The sequence below is a fragment of the Mandrillus leucophaeus genome, unplaced genomic scaffold, assembly GCF_000951045.1.
Source record: "Mandrillus leucophaeus isolate KB7577 unplaced genomic scaffold, Mleu.le_1.0 Scaffold420, whole genome shotgun sequence".
NCBI lineage: Eukaryota > Metazoa > Chordata > Mammalia > Primates > Cercopithecidae > Mandrillus > Mandrillus leucophaeus.
The window spans coordinates 1,305,340-1,321,568 of record NW_012104477.1 but is presented as its reverse complement, the minus strand read 5'-3'; the positions used below and the strand labels follow the sequence as shown (position 1 = coordinate 1,321,568).

The 16,229-nt window shown below is 50.2% G+C and overlaps 2 protein-coding genes across 3 annotated transcripts in view; one reads left to right on the top strand and one right to left on the bottom strand.

Annotated features, from left to right (window-relative positions):
* The window catches only part of NCR3LG1 (natural killer cell cytotoxicity receptor 3 ligand 1), a 30,293-nt gene extending 18,933 nt beyond the window's left edge, over positions 1-11,360 (top strand). The window contains exons 3-7 of the mRNA XM_011992965.1: positions 3,549-3,887; positions 5,426-5,538; positions 9,440-9,657; positions 10,047-10,117; positions 11,167-11,360. Of these exons, the coding sequence (XP_011848355.1) occupies positions 3,549-3,887; positions 5,426-5,538; positions 9,440-9,657; positions 10,047-10,117; positions 11,167-11,360 (935 nt within the window). The remainder of the gene's footprint in view (positions 1-3,548; positions 3,888-5,425; positions 5,539-9,439; positions 9,658-10,046; positions 10,118-11,166) is intronic.
* Positions 11,361-12,397: 1,037 nt separating this feature from the next.
* Positions 12,398-16,229, bottom strand: KCNJ11 (potassium channel, inwardly rectifying subfamily J, member 11). Of its 2 annotated transcripts, XM_011992948.1 has the most exons (3): positions 15,985-16,229; positions 15,152-15,210; positions 12,398-14,980 (listed from the first exon to the last, which is right to left on the bottom strand). In XM_011992948.1, the coding sequence occupies exon 3, from the start codon at positions 14,962-14,964 to the stop codon at positions 14,053-14,055; it is 912 nt and encodes a 303-aa protein (XP_011848338.1). In that variant the 5' UTR covers positions 14,965-14,980; positions 15,152-15,210; positions 15,985-16,229; the 3' UTR covers positions 12,398-14,052. The 2 variants fall into 2 exon arrangements, with proteins under 2 accessions (XP_011848338.1, XP_011848337.1); XM_011992947.1 differs by having other exon boundaries at positions 12,398-15,210; positions 15,985-16,011.

Sequence of the window (16,229 nt, the reverse complement as noted above, 5' to 3'; positions counted from 1 at the left end):
CCTCCCTCCCTGCCTCTCTCCCTCCCTTCTTCCATTCCTTTCTCTCTCTCTCTCTCTTTCCTTTCTTTTCCTTTTTCTTTTCTTTCGTCTTTCAAGATGGGGTCCCACTCTGTTTCCCAGGTTGGAGTGCAATGGTGTGATCACGGCTCATTGCAGCCTTGACCTACTGGGCTGAAGCTCAAGTGATCCTCCCACCTCAGCCTCCCAAGTAGCTGGGGCCACACGTGGGTGCCACCAAGCATGGCTAATTTTTGTATTTTTTGTAGAGATGGCATTTCGCCGTGTTGCCCAGGCTGGCCTCGAACTTCTGAGCTCAAGTGATCCACCTGCCTTGGCCTCTGAAAGTGCTGGGATTATGGGAGTGAGCTGCCATACTTGGCCATCTTTGTCTTTCTAAAGTTGAAATATGATATGGCTAGATGTGGATAGGCATATTTGGATATTTATCCTGCCTGGTATTCTCTAAGCTTCCTGGGTCTGTAGTTTGGTGTCTATCATTAATTTTGGAAAATTCTCAGCCATTATTTCTTCAAAGTATTTCTTCTGCTCCTTTCTCTTTTCTTCTTCTTGTATTCCCATTATATATCTGTTACACCTTTTGTAGTATCCCACAGTTCTTGGATATTCTGTTTTTTAAAAATTCTTTTTTCTCCTTGTATTTCAGTTTGGGAAGTTTCTTTTTTTAAAATTTTTGTTTGTGACAGGGTCTCACTCTGTCTCCCAGGCTGGAGTGCAGTGGCAGGATCTCAGCTCACTGCAACCTCTGCTTCCCAGGTTCAAGCGATTCTTGCGCCTCAGCCTCCTGAGTAGCTGGGACTACAAGTGTGCACAACCATGCCTGGCTAACTTTTGTTTTTTAAGTAGAGACGGGGTTTTGCCATGTTGGCCAGGGTGGTCGCCAACTGCTGACCTCAAGCAATCTGCCCACTTTGGCCTCCCAAAGTGCTGGGATTATAGGCGTGAGCCACCACACCGTTCTGAGTTTGGGAAGTTTCTATTAACATCTTCAAGCTCACTGATTCTTTCCTTATCAGTTTCTTTCTTTCTTTCTTTTCTTTTTTTTTTTTTTTTTTTGAGATGGAGTTTTGCTCTTGTTGCCCAGTCTGGAGTGCAGTGGTGCGATCTCGGCTCACTGCAACCTCCGCCTCCCAGTTTCAAGTGATTCTCCTGCCTCAGCCTCCCAAGTAGCTGGGATTACAGGCATGCGCCACCATGCCTGGCTAATTTTGTATTTTTATTAGAAATGGGGTTTCTCCATGTTGGTCAGGCTGGTCTCGAACTCCTGACCTCAGGTGATCCACCCACCTCAGCCTCCCAAAGTGCTGAGATTATAGGTGTGAGCCACTGTGCCCAGCCTCCTTGTCAGTTTCAAGTCTACTGATGAACCCACTCAAGGCATTCTTCATTTCTTTAATGATATGTTGAGTTCTAGCATTCACTTTTGGTTCTTTCTTAGCATCTCCATCACTCTGCTTGTATTACCCATCTGTTTGTGCATGTTATCTGCTCTTTCTGTTAGTGCTGTTAACATTTTAATTATAGTTTTTTAAAAGTCCCTATATGATAATTCTAAAATCTGTGTCATACCTGAGTCTGGGTCTGATGTTTACTTGGTTTTTATGTACTTTTTAGCATGTCTTGTAATTTTTCAGTTGAAAGAGAGATATTGTGTATCAGGCTTTTATTATGAAGCTTTATGTTAATTTGGCTAGGAACTGGGTTGCGTTTAATGCTTATTATAGCTATAGGTGCCAGAGATTTCAGTTTCTCTAGTGCTTTTTTCTCTCCTTTCCTATTGTCTTTGAGTTTCCTTATGAACTCCTTAAATAGGGTCTGTGCCTTGTAGCTCTCTCACTTGTAATTTTCTGTTACTATACTGGATCCCTGTTGATGTGGTAGTAAAGTGTTGAAGGAGAATCTGTTTATACTTTTATAATTAATCTTATTCTTTTAGTGGCCTGAGCCCCTGGACTGTGACCTTCAGAAGTGTTTCTTAGCCTTTTCTTTCTCTCTCTTCTTAAGTGATACAGAAAGGCTGTAGACAGCTGGAGTTGCCTAATTTTCGTCTCCCAGGTCAGATAAGGCTCTGACATCTTCCCTTGAGATGGAGGGAATAATCTGGGTGTATTTTAAAATGATTACTTCTTTCCGTCCCCCAGAAAGAAGAGGAGATTTTTCTTGGCTCTTTACTGTGAGAATCTGTTGGGGTTCCTGGAGGTAAAACTCATGACAGTGTGGTAGCATCCCCAAGACTGGGTCCTGAGGATGAAAACCCATGAAAATATGGTAGCATCCCTAAGACCAGAACCTGAGGAGGTTTTTATTCTCAAACTAGTCCACACTCATCCTTTACTAGTTTGTCGGAGTTACTGCTTAAGTACTTCTACCAGTTTATGACTCCAGCAGCTTCTGCATGAGGCAATTTTATCTTAGCTGTAATTTTCTTAATCTCCTTCTTTCTCCAGCTTTCTGAGTCGCAGTTTGCCCTGTCACTTCAATTCTCCGAAGAATCTAAGAAAAGTGGTTGATTTTCAATGTGTTCAGCTTTTGTTCTTATTATAGGGTGGGAGCGATGACCTCTCATGTGAGAGGGAAAACTGGAAGTCAATAGTGGTTTTGGAAATGGCAGTTTATTTTTCTTTCAGAACTGATGTAGCCAGCCAACGGCAGATATGGCAGATAGCTCTGTGATCATCTGGGACCCATGATCCTTTTATCTTGTCACTCTGCCATCTTCAGTATGTATCATCCACCTTGTGTTTGGAAATGGCCTATCCATCTCCAGTCATCACATAGTATTCCAGACATCCTGCAGGAAATATGAAGGAGACAGACAGAGAGAAAGAGACAGTCTTTTAAGACATCCTTTTAATTTAAGGATACTTTCTAAAAGTTGCTTTTGCCACTTTTGCTTAATTCCAGACCTACTAGACCTTGAGTTTGCATGGCCAAACATACCTGCAGTGGAGGTTGGGTGATACAGCTTTAATCTGGATATGTCATGGCCAGCTAAAAGTGCATAGAATAGAAATTGAAGAGCAATTAGCAGTCTCTACCACAACAGTGTTCCAAGGCTTTCCTCAGATTATGAAAGGTGTCTGTGGCACAACATAGCTTAAGAAAACTCTGCTTTACAAAATTGCTATGAGAGTTGGGGTCACAGCATGTCAACACTCGGTTGGCACTGGCACCGATATACCCAGAATATTTAGCCCAAGCTGACTTGCATTCAGTCACTCGCGTGTCCTGAAGGCTTGCCATGGGTCAGATGTCAGGCTGATAATAAGCTAATCCCTCCCTACCCTTAAGGAGTGCCCAGTCTGATATTGTAAATCTTCAGCTCATTGCTGGACATGGTTGCAGCATTATCTATGCCTCAGAGTCCCCATCTTTTAAAAAGAGTAGGCATCCTGTGTTTTTTGTCTTATCTGGCTACAGGAGCAGTGATGCACAGGTGTGAAGGTATGGTAGAAGCCAGTTAGCTTAAGGTGTGGCAGCGATAAAAGGCTGCTGGGCCCAACTCTGTATGACTTTTTTTTCCCTGGCAGCTTCCCCAACCAGCAGATTGTTTCAGGATCAAGCGGTGGTGAAAGAGAATGAAGGCAAATATATGTGTGAGTCAAGTGGGTTCTATCCAAAGGATATTAATATAACATGGGAGAAGAGGACCCAGAAGTCTCCCCATCACGTAGTGATTTCTGAGAACATCATCACTGGTCCCACCATCAAGAATATGGATGGTACATTTAACATCACTAGCTGCTTGAAGCTGAACTCCTCTCAGGAAGACCCTGGGACTGTCTACCAATGTGTGATACAGCATGAGTCCTTGCATACTCCTGTGAGCATCAACTTTAACCTGACTGCTCCTCGGCAGAGTCTTTCTGGTAAGGGTCTTTCTGGACATTTCTTCCTTCCCTGCCTTGAGGGACTGTAACATAAGACTTATTCCCACACAGCCCGGGGTCTTAGCTGTGGACTGAAGGGGAAGGAGAGAAAGCTTGGACTGGAAGGACCAAGCTGGGGTCTGGCCTAGCTCAGCCCCAGAGTCAGCAGTCCAGCTTAGGTCCCTACACCTGGGCAGAAGATGGTCTAGAGTGGTGACCATAGTCATCAGGTGGAGCAGGGCGACTTGTCAGCTCATGGCAGCTTCAGGGTTTTGGATGGTCCATATGGTTTGAAATAGGGAACCTGCCAGCTGCTAGGGGAATGGGGACAGTATCCTACCCATGTTCCCTGAGGATAAGGGGCCATCAGGGGCCAGGGACCAGTCCTGCTAGCAGCCCTTCTAGTCAGGCTCTAGGTTCACTGTAAACTGTTGGCTGGTAGGCTGGTGGAGGCTGAATCAGTAGTCTTGTCTTTTTTTTTTTTTTTTTTTTTTTTTTTTTTTTTTTGAGATGGAGTTTTGCTTTTGTTGCCCAGGCTGGAGTTCAATGGCGTGATCTCAGCTCACCACAACCTCTGCCTCCCATGTTCAAGCGATTCTCCTGCCTCAGCCTCCTGAGTAGCTGGGTCTACAGGCATGCACCACCACGCACAGTTGATTTTCTATTTTTAGTAGAGATGGGGTTTCTCCATGTTGGTCAGGCTTGTCTCGAACTCCTGACCTCAGGTAATCCGCCTGCCTTGGCCTCCCAAAGTGCTGAGATTACAGGCATGAGCCACCGCGCCTGGCCAGTAGTCTTGTTTTATGGGCTGTGTCCCAAGATGGGGAGGCTACAGTAGAGTGGTTCTGCAAATGCTCAGTGCCTTCCCCAGGCACACTGGATCCTTAAAACACAGTTCACGGCAGACCCACTCCTGCTGGTGGGGTGAGGCTTTTTGAGCTCATATGCCCTGGTCATAGCTCTGGTCTTGGGTAGGGGTAGCTCTGCTGGTAAAATGCATCTCCCTGGGTCTGAGAGGAGTAAAGAAGGCAGGGAGTGACTGGGGGCACTGAGGAATGTGGTCAGACTATGCCAGATGGGGCCCAGGATGGTCCTGGGGAGAGAGGAATTATTCTTGGAAGTAAGGACTAGGAGTGTGTATGGGTGGTGTGTGCAGGGCTGCAGGGAGGGTATGTGTGTCCACTGGGAGTATGAAATGGAAATATACCTTGCATGTATGGTATGAGGTGTTGTCTGTGTGGTATGCACATAGGAGTAGAAGATGGTGTCCTATTACAGAAGGTTTGAAGATGAGGGTGGCACACTTATGTGGTATGTGGTGTTCATCTTCCATATTTTTGGCAAGCGCTACATACACTGTTCAGTGTGTGGAGGTATATGTGATAGGAATGGAGACGCTGAGACATGTGGTAGAGGGCTGGTGGTTAAATCTCTGACAAGGAGGATGACACAACCACACAGATCCCAGCAGCAGTTGTGTGGTTTCTCTGGCCCTTGCCTATAGGTTTCCTGTTAATGTTTTCCTTCTCTCTCTGCAGAATCTGAGAAGACAGATGTCTCTTCCACTTATAGGTGGCTTATTCCATTAATTGCTGTTGGATTGATTTTAATTTTTTTGATTTTTTTAATTGTTTGGATTCGTTGGAAAAAGGTAAGGGGCTCCAAAGCAAAGTTCAGCCCTGTGTCTTGGGCTAGGAAAAAGCTTTTAGGGCGGCTGCTGCCAACCTTACGAGACTCAAGGGACAGGCCTGCTGGAGAGGACTTTGTCAGTCCCTGTTCACCATCAGGTGTTGGGAATGTTGGCTCTGTTCCAATCCAGTTTCCTTTCACAGAGGACCTAGCTGTCACATGCCATCTGACCTTTGTATGGTGGTTTGTGACTCTGGGGTGATGTGTTGTAAAGCCTCCCTCTGTTTCTCCAAGTTACTAAGCAAGTATTATATCTCTGTGAATGAACCAGACTTGAGTGTTCAGACCAGGCCCTGAACTATGTGTGGGCTGCTTGTTTTTCTCACACATTTAGAAACTATGGCTCAGAGAGGGGAATTCCTCATACTTTATCTGATCAATAACTTACCATCAGATTTCACTAGTTTGACTAAGAATTTCTAACCCTCACTAGGTATTTCTAAACTAAAACATGTTTCTAAACATTTTTATCCCTGACTATGGCCCAAATAGTAAATAAAACAGCTCAAGCTTTAGAGGCCCAAGAGACCTGTGAAAATGTGTTGGTTAAAATAGTTTTAGATAATAAAAGGGCCCTCAATTATTTATGGGCCTGTCAAGGCAAAATCTGCGCAACAGCTAGTACATCTCATTATAAATACTTTAGGAGAAGTGGAATAATCAATTAAGAAAAATGGCTCTTTATCTAAAGTTGGCCATTTAGATTCACAGGACTTCTTCCTGTTGGATCTAAGACAATGAGAAAACTGGATAAAAAGTGGTTTTCAAATGTTTCTTATGATATTTGTGACTGTTGTCATATTTCTTGCCTTTCTCTAACTCTGATATTCAGGTGCCATTGAGAGAGGAGGAAGGAAGAAACTAGTTAGGCAACATCAGCAATGATACTTACGGAAAAAGAAAACAAATCCTTTATGATCAGCTGGATTCTGTAGTTGTTTGAAAAGATGACTCCAGTCCTTCACCCTTCCCTGCATTCATGTCCATTGCTGTGTAACTTTGCAGTGTCTCCAACCATGTGACGTCTTTCAGCCAACATAAGGAGACAGCAGTGAAGGCGTGCCAGTTCCCAGTGTAAGCCCCAAGAGGCCTTGTGTGTCTTCATTTGCTTCCTTGTGTGCTTCTAATGGTGCTGAGAGAAGGACAGGTCCAGACTAGCCTGCTGGAGGATGAGAGATGCTGGCTCCCACATCCTTGTTGCTCCAGTGGAGGCCAGGCTAGATTAGATGACGGCCACCTGACTCCATGTGAGCAAATCTGAGATCAGCAGAGCTGGCAGAGCCAACTCTCAAATACTTGGAAAATACTTTTAATATGTAAAACATTTTAAATATTTATTTTTATTAATACATTAATATTTAAAATGTTTTTTAAAGCCACTGTTTTATACTGGCTTTGTTAACACAGCATAAGCTAAGTGCTACAACTCCTCAGGAACCTGAGCTTTGACCAAAAGGAGTGTGGTAGCCACAGAGATGTGCCTCTGAGGCCCCCTTCGAGAGAGAGCCTGTGTGAGGAGTGCAGTCAGCTGACGGGCTCCAGCTGCAGATCTCAGGGATCTGCTTCAGTATTCCAGCTGGTGCCCTGCTCTCCCCGCACTGCTCCTGCCATTGACTGAGCAAGGCAGGAGCTCCGTGTTGGGAGCTGATGCTGGAATACTGAACTACATCCCGAGATCTCCAGCTGCTGATCTCGGGGATCTGAGATGGCCACGACTTCCTCAGAGTTGTGTATTAGGTGCTAGAATAACATCATTTTGTTTGATGTCATTTTGTTATCACATTGATGAAAAAAAATCAATTCCCAACCTGAGCCACTGGCTCTGTGGAGTTTGCATGTTCTGCATGGGTTTTCATCAGGTACTCTGGTTTCCTCTCAGATCCCAGAGATGAGCACTTTCAGTAAATTGGGGTGTCTAAATGGTGCCAGTCTGAGTGAGGGTGTGGGTGTGAGCATGCCTTACAGCCGGATGCCATCCTCTCCAGGGTTGATGCCCACTTAGTGCTCTGAGCCACTGGGATAGGCTCTGGCCACCCACAACTCTGAACTGGAATCATTGGGTGAATAATTATTTGTTTTTAGTAATGTTTTTTTTTCAAGACAAAGTCTCACACTCTGTCACCCAGGCCAGAGTGCAGTGGCACAATCTTGGCCTACTGTAACCTCTACTTCCTGGGCTCAAGCAATACTCCCACCTCAGTTTCCTGAGTAGGTGAGACTACAGGCGCAGGTCACCATGCCTGGCTAATTTTTTTGGTGTTTTTGTAGAGATAAGGTCTTGCCATGTTGTCTAGGCTGGTCTCGAACTCGTGAGCTCAAGCTATCCTCCTGCCTTGGGCTCCCAAAGTGCGAGGATTACAGGCATGAGCCACCGTGCCTGGCCTAGTAATCATTCTTAAATGTATATGTAAACATTTATTTCAGTGTTAAATATTGAAGTGTTTGGTCCTTATTTAGAATGTTGATGTATTTTATGACCAGAAATACGCTGTGAACTTAATTCTTTCTTATAGCTTATGGGAAAATTGGTTTTGTTCTACATTATTTTATTTAAAGTCATAGTTTCCTAGATCCTATCAACTCCATTAAATGAGGACTTACTGTACTGAAGCCTGAGGCTCATCTTAGTCCTCCCTCATTCCCCCTGCCTCTCCCTTCACAGTCAGCCTGCACTGTGGTCTGAGGCTTTCCCCGCTACAGTCTCTCTCCTTTATCTTTCATGGAACCACCCCTAAGTACTCACTTGTACTTCTGACTCCATCTTGAAAGCTGCTTCCTGGAAGATCCAAACTGACACAAGGAGGGACTGAAGGATTCGAATGAGGGAAGTAACCCATTCACCACTTATTTGAGATGGGGAACTGAAGGACTTTGGCAGTTCCTACACAGAGACAGATGGCAGAGATGACAAGGTTTCTCAGAGAATACGTGAGTAACTGGAGTGACTTTTCCTGATGACCCAGACAGCCTGCTCAAGAGCACACTGTTGGAGCCGCCCTCCTTGGATGGAACTATGGAATGATTTTTATTCTTCTACTTCCCAGGTGAATGGGAAACCAAGGAGACAGTCGACATTTAACAAAAAGGAATCTGCATCGCAGTCAGAACTGCGTTGCATTTGCTTCTCTCTGGATTACCTTGAAGTTACTCCCCTTCTCGCAATAATAATGGCATTATGAAAAAAACTGGAATTGATCAAATGAAGTCAAGAGTAAACAGAGGAAAGACTACCCAAAGTCTGGTTTGCTTCAGTTGGGGGCTGATGATCTGGGGAGGAGGAGGTTGGGACATACTTGTGCTGCAGGGAACAGTATTTCATGAAGGGGAGGTGTGTGACTAACAAAAGGGTTAACTGGATCCTATAAGCTATAGACAGCTTCTAGGTAGTGCCAACCTGTGCTGCATACCCGAACATTGTTGCTTCCCCCACTGAAGGTAATAAGCTGTGGAGTTGCACAGGCACTTTGTATTACTCGTTCCACTCATTGGCCTTGGTGCCTGCCAGGAACTGAGGTCAGGGGAAAGGGAGAAGTTCAAACTCCTGGACCCAGGTTGGCCAGTCCAGGCAGCCTGCTCTTCACATCACTCCAGAGTTGGACCTGCCCAGAGTGGAACTAGAATAGGGTGTGGGTAGCACCTGCTTCCCCTCCCATAAAGAGTCAGTGCCCTAGGTGGATAGATCTGGCAGGGGGGCTGCCAATAACCCAGAATCCAGCACAACAAAAGGTACTTGTGGCCCAGCTCCGACTAACCCCACTGTTCTTCCTTTCCCCAGCTTCTTTCAAGCTGAAATCAATCTGTTGTTCTTTGGACCTGAGGTCAACATGACTTTGATGAATGGAATTAATGTCTTCTTTCTAAAGTTATCTGGACACTTGGTACAACACAGTGTCTGTTATCTGGGCCTGGGGAGACCTCAGAGGCCCTGGGGAGCCCAGAGACCTGTGGAGTGTCAGGGTGGCTCTCCTCCTGTGAATGCAAGCTCCCTGGGAAAGTTCTCCCTAGAAAAAGATGTGGGGAAGGAGCTCAGATGGACAGAGCCTCCTGCCCGTGGAGAGAGCGTGGGCCCTGGAGAAGCTGCGTGAGTCCTCTCCAGCAGAAGGGCCAGAGGTGCACATTAGTGGGGCTTGGGTGGGTCTCATGGTGACATTGGCTGGAGATGCCGAATCCACAGGTGTTAGGCCTGGGCAGGTTCTAGTGTGCGAGTGGGCTAGTTTTTCTAGAGTAGCACACAGGAAGAGGGTGGCCTGGCTTGCCTTCCCTCTGAAGCTCAGGACTGAGGCCCAGGACACATCTTACACCATTGATATGAGTTGGGGACAGATGGGTAGCAGATGTGCCCAATTGACTGGCTGGGAGAAGAGCCTGGAAGGCAAAGACCTCAGTCTTCCTGTAAGGAGGAGGAAGATGGAGGGCTCACCATGCACGTGGGCCAGAAAAAGTGCCAATGAGGTTGTTCTGACTCCATAGGTGTTTTGGACATAATCTAGGCTGTCACAGAACAGCCAAGCCTGCTGCCAGTTTCCAATCTGGGATCTCAGGTAGGCCCAGGGGCTTGCTGAGTTCCACCTTCCCTCTTGCCCTTGGTCTGGAGACAGCTTTCTCCCTGTGGTGAATGTGACACAACAAGGTGCAGCCCTACTAAAAGTTGGAGCTTGGGTCACTGGGACTGTGTGCTGTGGGGAAGAGGGAGAGGGAAGAGCAGGGCTGTGGCATTAGACAGACTTTGACTGAAATCTTGGACCTGTCTCCTACTAGCTGTGAGATCTTGGCAAATTACCTCCTGCTATAGGCTAAATGTCTGTGTCCCCCTAAAATGCACATGTTAAATCCTAATGCCCAAGGTGATGGTATTTGGAAGTGGGGCCTTTGGGAGGTGATTAGGTGATGAGGGTGGAGCCCTCGTGAATGGGATTGGTGCCCTTGTGTAACAAGGCCCCAGAGAGCTCCCTCACACCTTCCACCATGTAAGGTTACAGGGGAAAGACAGCCATTTAAGAAGCAGGTCTTCAGCAGACACTGAATCCACGGGCACCTTGATCTTGGACTTCCCAGCTTCCAGACTGTGAGTAATAAACGTCTATTGTTTATAAGCCACCCAGTCTATGGTATTTTGTTATAGAAGCCTGAATGGTTGAAGACACCACCCTTTCTGATCCTGTTTCCTCATCTACAAACTCAAAGGAGAATGGTGCTTCTCTCATAGTCCTGCTGGGCCACAGTGACACGCGGTACTTCCCTTCTCCTTTTCAGGGGCCCTGTAGTCGAGCCAGCTCTGCACATAGCGTGTGGACGGGCTGGACTGCTTCCTCTGCTGTCATGTGATGACTAATGAATGCAGTCCTGGAGGCTGAATATCACAAACAAAATTATCACAGAAGTTCCTGCTGGGCTGAGTAGCACTCAGGTGAACTTCTTGATCCAGTTGAGGCTAGTGCCATAGAGAAAGGGTACCCCCAGATGGAGGTAGCACCAACAGTGGGCAAGAACACCTTCGCGGAGGAGGGAGGCTTGATCGAACTGCCTCTCTATGCCTGGAGCTTTCCAGCCCCGCCCTGGGTTATGCCTTAAGGCTGGGGGTCTCCCTCAGGTTTGGTGGAAAAGCCAGGACCAGTGGCCCTGATTTTCTCTGCTGAAGTAAGTCTTCTTTGTGGCCAGCAGGTGGCGCTAAGCCCTCAGTTCTGTGGGCTTCACACTCAACAGCAGCTTAAGGTCCCTGGCGGGTGGAGGAAGGTTACTCTGGATGGGGCTCCAAGGATGGTGCTGCCAGCAGGTCCTTATTAGTGAGTCTGGCCCTTCTCCTTGGCCTTAAGGGCAGCTAAGCTGAGTCGCAAGAGCCAGCCTCCTAGAATGCTAGGCTGAGGCTGACTCTGAGTAGCTTTCACCCCTTTACCCTCTAAACCAGAAATGTGTCAGCTCTGCAAGGAAGGGAATCAGCGCTGGGGACTGCATGGGTGCCGGGAGGGGGCAGCTTAGAGCTCAGACCAGCAGCGACAACTTCCTGGCCCCTTGGCCCTGCCTCTGGAGCTGCCTGGGACAGACCCTCACTGATGCCCTGTCTGCAGGCCTCACACTGTAGCAATAACCCTGACTTTGTCCTGTACACATCCATCCGTTATTCATTCATTCATTTTTCATTCATGTAGCACCTACTCCGTGTAAGCCAGCCACAGTGCTGAGTCCCAGTCCCTGACCTCAGGAAGCCATGGACTTGGGGATGGGGAGAGAGACCCCTAAACGTAGGCAAAAGGAGAATGCCCATAGCATAGGGGAGGGAAGGGACCTTCCTTTCCAGAGAAATCAGGGAAGGTTTCGAGGAGGCATCATTCAGCCTGGATTTTTATGGATTTCAACAGACAGAGATGAGGCCTGGGCAGTCCAGGCCAAGGGAATAACATAAGCGAGGTCTGGGAGGTAGGAAGCTCAACATTATGTGCCAGGAGGGATAGGACAGCGAGGTACCCAGGGAAGTGGGTGGGCAAGTGCAGACTCCTGGCAAGAAAACAGTGGGCCATAAAGCCGGAGAGGCAGTCACAGCCTGAATTGGCTGGCTAAGAAGCTAGCCTTGACCCAGAGGTGATGGGGACTACCGAAGGTATTTCATGGTGGGGGTGGGGGGTGACCCACCCTTCTAAGACCACCCTGGAGGCTGCGTGGCAGATGGATTGCAGTGGGTGAGATGGAGACAAGGAGACCAGGTCACAGGCATTGCCACAGCCCCTAAAATCATAGTCTCAGCTGGGAAGGGGGCATGGTGTGGAAAGAAAGACCCGGCAAATAAACATGACCAAGGGCAAAATAAAAGCACCGTCTCTCTTTAACACTTGTTTGGCCAGTTTTCTCATCATGTAGCTGATTCAGCAGCAATCACAATAGTTAACATTTATTGAGCACTTACTGTAGACCAGGCACTTCAGCATTTTACATGTTTTTCGTTTACTCCCAAAACAATTCTATGAGGTAGGTACTATTAGCATCCATGTTATAGATGAGGCAACTGAGACACAGAGAGGTTGTTACTTGACAAAAGTCATACAGCTAGAGCCAGAATTCAAACCCAGGCAGTTGTCTCGAGAGGGCTCCAATTACTACACTAATGCCTATGACACCTCTACCCCTCTCCCTGGGCACTCCACCCTTCCAGCAGGTCCCTGGGAGTAGAGACAGAGTCCAGGGCTGCAGAGCCTAGTGAGTGCCCAAAGGCTGAGTTGGCCAGACAGGCTGACAGGGCTGGGCCACCTGAGGCAGGAGGGGGAAAGTCCCCCTGAGCTGGGGGAAGAGGTGCCAGCCTTCCATCCCTCCCCTGGCCTCCGTGCTAGGGTCTGTGGCGCCTCTTGAAGGGGGTGGCAGCTGCCAGTCCCTGCCTCCCTTCCCACCAGCATGCTTGCTGCTCCCCAGCAAGAAAAGCCCAGAGTTTAGGTCATGAGGGGGAGGCTTTATTGACAACGGAGAAGGCAGAGTCCTAAGCAAGTTCACACAACACTGCTCCAAGGGTCCAGGCGCGGGTCAAACCCGTTAGGACCAAGGGCCTCTTCACCTCAGGGACCTCACTCCCTCCCACCATCCTGAACCTTCCCACACCTTTTCCAGCAACCCAAAGACACCCAACCCCAAGCCACCCTGTGGACAAAGTGAGTGGCAGCCACTGTCGTACAGCCAGGACCAGAGTTGGGCCTGAGGCCTAATCATGTGTGGTGGGCACAGGACACCCTCTCCTCAGCCTCTGGGGACAGGTGGGAAGTAGGCAGGGGCAGTAGCCCCAGCCCACAGAGCCCTCATTGCAGGAGGCCGATGTGGCAAAAGGCAGGAGCACTGGCATCTCCTCCTCCCTGTGCCTGAGCGGGGCTCTGCAAAACCAAGCCTCCTCAGGTCACCTTCCCATGCTTCCTCCCCTTCCAGCCCTGAAACTGGCCCTCGGAGGGGAGCCCCGTCAGCCCCAGGCTGTCCCTGTCGGTGTAGGCTTCACAGCACCAATCCTCCAGTGGGAACACACTCTCATCAACTGCTGGCCAGGCCCAACCCTTAGCCGGGTGCTTTTTCAGGGACCAAGGAGAGCTGGGGCCTGACCACAGGCATTTCTTGAAGCCAAAGAAGCAAAGCAGCAGCCCTCAGGGGATTGTTCTTCCCTAGCCACCTGCCCAGTGTGTGGCTGGTCAATCGTGGGGAGCTAGGACTGGCTGGACACACAGCTTTAGGGCCCAGCACCTCCCACAGCCTCTGCAGCCTTGGGCAGGGGAGAGGGGTGAGGCAATCCTGAATTGGGTTGGGAGGAGCAAGGACAAAAATAACCCAGTACAGGTTCCTGCTGAGGCCAGAAATAGCATAGTGACAAGTGCCTTGTAACACCCTGGATGAGCAGCAGGGGGAGGCTGAGCTGAGGCTGGCCCAGCCTCACACCAGGCCCTGGCTGGGCTACATACCATACCACACGGTCTGTGTGTACGCACGCGTGTGGGGGGAGCGGAGAGACCATGGCTCAGGACAGAGAATCCGGAGAGATGCTGAACTTGGGCTTGGCCTTGGCCATGGCCACGCTACGCTTGCGCAAGGGCCCGCGGGCTGAGGCGAGGGTCAGAGCTTCCAGTAGGCTGTGGTCCTCATCAAGCTGGCGGGCCGTGCAGAGTGGAGTGGGCACTTTGATGGTGTTGCCAAACTTGGAGTAGTCCACAGAGTAACGTCCGTCCTCCTCAGCTACAATGGGGACAAAGCGCTGGCCCCACAGGATCTCATCGGCCAGGTAGGAGGTGCGGGCCTGGGTGGTGATGCCCGTGGTTTCCACCACGCCTTCCAGGATGACGATGATCTCGAGGTCCTGGTGGTGGTGCAGGTCGCTGGGTGCCAGGTCATAGAGTGGGCTGTTGGCATCGATGACGTGGTAGATGATCAGCGGGGCCACCAGGAAGATGCTGTTGCCACCCACACCGTTCTCCATGGGGATGTCCACCTGGTGGAGGGGCACCACCTCGCCCTCGGGGCTGGTGGTCTTGCGCACCACCTGCATGTGGATGGTGGCGCTGATGATCATGCTCTTGCGGAGGTCGCCCACACGCAGCATGAAGCAGAGGCGGCCGTGGCGCAGGGCGATCACCGCGTGCTTGCTGAAGATGAGGGTCTCGGCCCTGCGGTGGGCCTGGGCAGTCTTCATGAAGATGCAGCCAAGCATGATGGCGTTGATCATGAGCCCCACGATGTTCTGCACGATGAGGATCAGGATGGCCAGTGGGCACTCCTCAGTCACCATGCGCCCGCCAAAGCCAATAGTCACTTGGACCTCAATGGAGAAAAGGAAGGCAGATGAAAAGGAGTGGATGCTGGTGACACAGGGCTCAGCAGTGCCCTCGTTGGGGGCCAGGTCGCCGTGGGCGAAGGCGATGAGCCACCACACCATGGCGAAGAGCAGCCAGCTGCACAGGAAGGACATGGTGAAGATGAGCAGTGTGTGTGGCCACTTGAGGTCCACCAGTGTGGTGAACACGTCCTGCAGGAAACGGCCCTGCTCCCGGATGTTCTTGTGGGCCACGTTGCAGTTGCCTTTCTTGGACACAAAGCGGGCCCTACGCTCGCGGGCGCGGTACCTGGGCTCGGCAGGGTCCTCCGCCAGGCGTGTCAGCACGTACTCCTCAGGGATGATGCCCTTGCGGGACAGCATGGCTCTGGTGACCCCCAGGGAGGGGCTTCCCCCATCAGAGGCACCCCTGGGTCGTGGCCTAGGGCCTCACTGCAGCGTCCTCTCCGTGGGCACCCTCTCGCCCTTGGGCTGCGCTCAGCCTGTGCTGGCCTCACTTCTGAGATAACTCCCCACCAGACTCTTCCTCACCTCCACCTGCATCCCACTTCACTTCTTAATATCAGCCTCAGGCCGGGCGCGGTGGCTCATGCCTGTAATCCCAGTACTTTGGGAGGCTGAGGCGGGCAGATCACGACGTCAGGAGTTCGAGACTAGCCTGACCAACGTGGTGAAACCCCATCTTTACTAAAAATAAAAAAGTTAGCTGGGCGTGGTGGTGCGCACCTGTAATCCCAGCTACTCAGGAGGCTGAGGCAGGAGAACCACTTGAACCCGGGAGGCGGAGGTTGCAGTGAGCCCAGATCATGCCACTGCACTCCAGCCTGGGTGACAGAGCGAGACTCCGTCTCAAAAACAGAAAACAAACAACAAACAAAACAAAAAACCAGCCTCACCCTTGAGCCCACCTGCCTGCCGCCTAGGGAGCCCCCAACCCTGCCGGCTCTCCACCTGGCCCTGGGTCCTCCCTCAGCTTACCCCCGCCAGCTGATCACCCTGCGTCTCCCACTGAGAGCCCGTTTCCTCTCCCAGCCTACCTTCTCAGCCCAGCTCAGAACTTAACACCTCCGGATCTCTCCCACTAACCGGACCTCACCCCCACCTCCGGGTCTCCCGCCTCACCTGCCTGGCCTCCGGGGCTCCCAGGCTCCAGCTCAGGTCCTGGCCACCCCCGCCCGTCTCCCCTCCAGGTGTGCCCGCTATGTCCTACTCCACCCTTCTCGGAGCGCCTCCGCCGCTCTCCGGATCCCCCTCCAGCTCTCGTCCTCTCTGTCTCCTTGGGATCCTGCGTTCTCCGGAGTCACCACCCCACCCGGCTCAATTCCGGCTCCCCGGCACGGCGCGCGACCCGGCGGGGCTGACTCCGA